The sequence below is a fragment of the Poecilia latipinna genome, unplaced genomic scaffold (assembly GCF_001443285.1).
Source record: "Poecilia latipinna isolate Pla-1442-1.1 unplaced genomic scaffold, P_latipinna-1.0 Scaffold1538, whole genome shotgun sequence".
Taxonomy (NCBI): Eukaryota; Metazoa; Chordata; class Actinopteri; order Cyprinodontiformes; family Poeciliidae; genus Poecilia; species Poecilia latipinna.
Genome location: NW_015114154.1, coordinates 121,493 through 126,852, shown reverse-complemented (window position 1 = coordinate 126,852; position 5,360 = coordinate 121,493). Strand labels below are relative to the sequence as shown.

Sequence of the window (5,360 nt, the reverse complement as noted above, 5' to 3'; positions counted from 1 at the left end):
TTTTTTCATAAAAAACAAATTTTAGTTTTTTGTTGAAAAAAAGAAAAAAAATTAAAAAACCTTTCAAAAAAAAAAAAAAAAAAAAAAAAAAATGAGCCCACTACAATGTGTCCAGCCGCTGCTTGATTAACTCAAAGGAAATAGGAAACAACAGGAAATGTAAGAAAACAAGGGGACAGCTTTATCTGATCAGTCTGCTGTAACATACTTTGAGCTACCTGCTCCTCAGCAGACTTCGTTCATGTTACAACATGTCAAACCCACACTGTGAGGGCTTAGCGGGAGGTGTGCTGTTTAAAGACTAGCCTGCCTTACACAATGGTTAGTGAAAAGCCCTCTCCCATAACAAGTGAGACATCTAAAAGCAGTGTGAGGCTAAACGGAGGTCAGGAATCAGTAAACATTTTAGCAGGGGGTAATTGTAGTAGGGAAAACAATTGTTGGCTCCGGTCTGTTTGGCTTATGAATCATTCACACATATGTCATGCATTGTGCAAAGAAAATTAAGAGGTTCCTTGTAACAGCAGGACCTAGCACATAGTTTATTTCATCAGTCCTCAGTCTAAAAGTCTTTCTCACCTGAGGCACAAAAGGAAATCACTGTTGCTGCAACAAAGTATTACAGTAATGATGGTGGATGAGTACTTTAATTGTTATGGTTGAGACTTGTGTAAAAGACAGGAGGTGGTCAAATTCTGTTGCCTTGGAGACGTAGTGTCTGGGTTCCTGCATTGGAGACTGCAGCTTCCCTGGGTAGGTCCAGATTGTGAGAACACCATGATCCAAACTAGGAGGGCCTTTGTTCTATCTGTTATTATGACACATAGTTCCTCTCTGTGGGAAACAGGCTCAGCTTGTGGCGTTGTCATTTGTGTTTTTAGTGCTGTTAGATTCCATTGTTCTTTATGGTAATCCTCCCGTCTGTACGTTTTCAAAAATCTATCATCTAGTTTCCAAATGTCACTGTTAAACCGAACAGGTTCGGTCAAGCCTGATAATTGGCACATTTAATCCTTATCAAAAAAGGGTATTTAGCCGTAGTTTGTGTATTGCGCAAACCATGTTTTCTGTTGTCAGGTTACCCTTTGGTTTGAATAAATGAATCTTCCTGAATATGAAGTGTGGTATGAGCATGCCACGAGTTGCTGTTCTTCTTATCATGAAGCCTCATCACTCTGAAACTATTTAGTTTTATTTTGTCTCAATTGCAATGACTTGTTGATCTAAGATTAAGACCTAAAGATTTTGTCAGAAAGTACCTTAAATTTCTAAGTTGTGGCTTTAAAACATGGTTGGCTCCTTTGTACTCTGTCAAAAACAGTGATAACTATATTAGTGTCTCGGTATCTTGAATTCCTATTGATGCTCTGTATGTTTCTGAGGCTTTTATAACAACTCAATGAAGAGAACACATTGATAATCAATCTTAGACATTTTTTTTTTCATTTCAACAGCAAAACAATCTCAGATCAGGGCAAAGTTATTTCTAACTTTGGTGACTTGGTAAAAATCCCAGTCAGCTGGGCCTCTAACTGTGATCAACAAGTGATAGATTGGAATTTCATAATAAAGCAAACACAGGGGTCTCAAACTCAAGTTCTTGAGGACCAGGGTCCTTCTTCCACATAACTGACTCAAATGGTTAGAGCAGCACTGTATGCTAAAGATGCCATCAATGACCAGGAACTCGGTCACTGAAAATTTGCATTCGAAAGGCCTGAGCTTATAGACACACTTCAACACTACAGACTGTATTTAATTGCTATATATTATTACAAATCTCAAACCAGTGTAAAAAAAGGGACCTTTAACACTCTGATTTTTAAATGGAGGAGATGATTTTAAAAATTGATTTCACAATACTAATGTTGCAATATAAAAGACATGAAAAGGGATTGTGTTGGTTTTTCCAAAAATAAAGCCTTTGGATCCAGCTACAAAAATCATTATTGTGGTGCTGCAGTGATAGGCACCTAATGGGAGGCCCATTTTCATCAGGTAGTACATGCTTCTGTAGTTTACCACAGATTTTGTCAAAAAGAATTGAAAGAATTGTCCTGAGCTGATAAGCTTTGTTTTATCAACAGGGTATGGCGGCTGACGTGTCAATCATAAAACATACTCAACCATTTGGGTGTAAACTACAGTTATTGTGCGTTAATAATTCATTTGTTGTCTTGTTTGCAGACTCATTCGTCAACAGTCAGGAATGGACATTGAGTCGATCAGTTCCAGAGCTGAAAGTGGTGAGTAACATTTTCTTTTTGCTTCTTGCAGTCCAGCTGTTGATTCGTCTTCAGTGGTTTCATCATACTGACAGATTGAAAATGTCATCGAAAAAGCATGCCATGTCCATGTAGCGCAGGTTTTGCAATTCACACGAGAAGGCACATGTGAGAAAATTGGCCGGACTTTTCTGCTGGCACATAGTTGGCGACTTTTTTCTTTTTTCTTTTAATGAGATGTGTTGGCATGGAGATGTAAGGTGGCTTGCTGCAGGAAGTGAGATGAGTGACAGTTTTGGGCTAGACTGGTGACACATCCTGGGTCTGATCCCACCCGCCAGTGGAGCACACAGGCACAGCAACTGCCAAATGCACAGCTAACATCCTCTTATGGTCTAATGCCCTCTAAAGCTCCACTCCTGTATTGTACCAGTCGATCTCTTTGTGGTTAAATTGCTGCTGTGTCTCTTTGAAAACAACAAAAACTTCCAACTGAATACCAATTCACAGCAGTGACTTGAAAGGCAAACTTGCTGCGGTGACCTCAGATGCTTCGAATGTAACTGCTTCTCTCGATGAATCTGAGGTGTTAATTGGAACTTTGTTAAACTGCTTGTGAAAGCTAAAATGAAGTGTTCCAAAAAAGCAGTGGTCAGCAACAAGGTCATGCTGTTGGAAAGAGGTTTGCCAATCATTTCTGAACAGTAAAAGAAAACGTTTATGATCAGATCCCACAGTTGCAGTAAACGGAATTTCCTGATCTCCAAACATCAGTGTTGATCAAGCTTTGACCTGCACATATACAATTTAGCCAATTCCAGTTTTTCTTTGAGAGCTGTAATATAAGCAAACATAGGAACAGCATTCAGGAAGCTTTATCGAGTCCTCCTGACATGTAGTTAAGCTTTCAAAAATCAGGATTGCATTAGACAAACAAAGGAGGCGGGAATTTTATCTGTACAGGGTCGATATGGAGCAATGCACATTACATAGATGTCAGGAAACTGCTGAAACAGTAAAGACATCAGTAAAAACTGTTTTATTTTCCATAACCTGGGAGCTAAGCTATGTCATTACATCCCTATCTCGTCTTATGAACTAAATGTTTGATTTTCGCTTTGTTTTATTCAGTGAGGATCAAATTCCAGAAAGATAGTTCACTACGTAAACCACATTGGTTTTCACTATTTATGCAAATGTATATCCTAATATTGGCAGCTTTTATTGTATTCCTTCAGATTATTTGTGCTAAAACAACAATCATTTTTTTAATGCATCACAGTCCTAATCGACTTATCAATCCTCAGTGCTGGAAAACTGTATAAAAATACAACATTTAGACAAAAATTTACTGCTAACAAGTGGCGAAAATAAATCAGGAGCATTGAGCTTATTCCACATGTTGTTGGTGATAAAGTTCAGATTTTTTTTTTTTTTTTGGGGGGGTCTGTAATTAAGCTAATCAAAAACAAAGCTAACATCACAATATAAAACATGGCACTTGCAACACCTAGAGTGGTGGTTGGTCATCTTGTCCCTCAATAGCTTCAGATAAAATTAGTTATTTGCAATGGCCTAACACTTAAATGGCTCTAAGAAGGATCCAGTTAATCAAACTCAGTTTTCACCAGTAGAAACACAAAGATGTGGTACACCAGCACTAGTTTAGTGGGGAAACAAATTTTCTGGAAAATCTCCTAGAGATTTTCAAAAAGTTGTCTACATCTCTGGATTTCACATGTTCTATGAGAGACAGAAGATAAAAGCTCAAAAGGATAAAACTGCAACTTTGTTATAGCATGTTGTGCCTTCCTGTAATCTGCTCATTTTCTGACTGCCTAAATTGCCACAGACGTGTCTCAACATGTCACAATAAAACTTCCTTTTAAATGGCTTACGTCTTTGTTCTTTCACTGATGCCTTTCATAAACTCAGATACTGATATCAATCAGTTTCTTCTGTCAGTAATAGGTGTCAACAACAGTGTATTTATTACTACAACACAGTAGTGTTGAATTATGTTTTGTTCACTGATTGGTAAAAAAGTAGTGTTTTAAATTAAGTCAAGGTCAAACAGATTTTTGTCACCAGCCAATTTTTCAGGACATTTCTAATTACACCAAAAAAAAAAAAAAAAAAGCACATTTCCTGGAGAAATAACTGAACAGACCATTACTAAGTAGGAAAAAAAAATCTGATACATCTGCTACTGTAGTAAATCCCAACTTTCCAGCTTTTGATCCACTCTGACTTGAAATTGTTCCCAGATAGGTACGAAACACTTCTAAAGAGTAAGAGCTGGTTGTGGAGTACCGCTGATGTGGCGTTTTGTTTTAATAAAAGCCCATATACCAGCAGGTCACAAAGCTGAGCAGTTAAAACAGCAGGATCGTTGGATCTCTGGCACATTCAGTCTTTTTTTTTTTTTCTTTCTTTTTTGGTTGTTGTTGACTCATGGTTTTTAGTGTACATAGCCTCAAACCAATCGCTTATTTATTGTTTATTCTACTTAGAGTAACTCCATATATCTTTAATACTTATATTTTAATGATCCACATCTTGAATTGAATGCAGATTTTTTTTCTTTTTTTCATCAAACTTGCTTATAATTAGAGCCATACCTGACTTTAACTCCCACTAATGATCTGATGAAGAAGAAGGAGATGGCGAGCAGAGGAGACGAGGTGTGATACATCCTTTGTTCTTCCCAGACATGCTGGCATCATCAGCCCACCCTGCACCACGTTTCACCCTGGAGGCATTACATTGAAGTCTGGTGTAGAAACCAGCGCGAGAAAGCAGAGGAGTGATTGCAGCTGAGCTGCTGGATATTACAGGACCTCTCCTGACCTTAATAAAGAACCAAACTGTGTTACTTTTACTTTTGTTTCTGTTGATGTATTTTGCCTCCGCTGCTGTTCTTCAAACAAAATGAAACTTTTAAGTGGGTTTTCTAACCTGCTTTTGTGGGTTTATTCGGCTTCATGCAGATGTTGACGTTGGAACAATAATGGGATGAAAATCAAACGGGGTTAGAATTTAGTTGCTTATGGATGCACTGGTCAGAGTTTTTCTGTGCCATACATTATTAATGAGCATGGTTAGAGCATTTAGCAATAATAAAAAAGCACTCCC

At 37.9% G+C, this 5,360-nt stretch overlaps 1 protein-coding gene across 1 annotated transcript in view; it reads left to right on the top strand.

The window, feature by feature from the left end:
* LOC106963472 (arf-GAP with GTPase, ANK repeat and PH domain-containing protein 3-like) overlaps nt 1-5,360 on the top strand; it is a 99,696-nt gene that overhangs the window by 10,601 nt on the left and 83,735 nt on the right. The window contains exon 2 of the mRNA XM_015058402.1: nt 2,188-2,246. Within this exon, the coding sequence (XP_014913888.1) occupies nt 2,188-2,246 (59 nt within the window). The remainder of the gene's footprint in view (nt 1-2,187; nt 2,247-5,360) is intronic.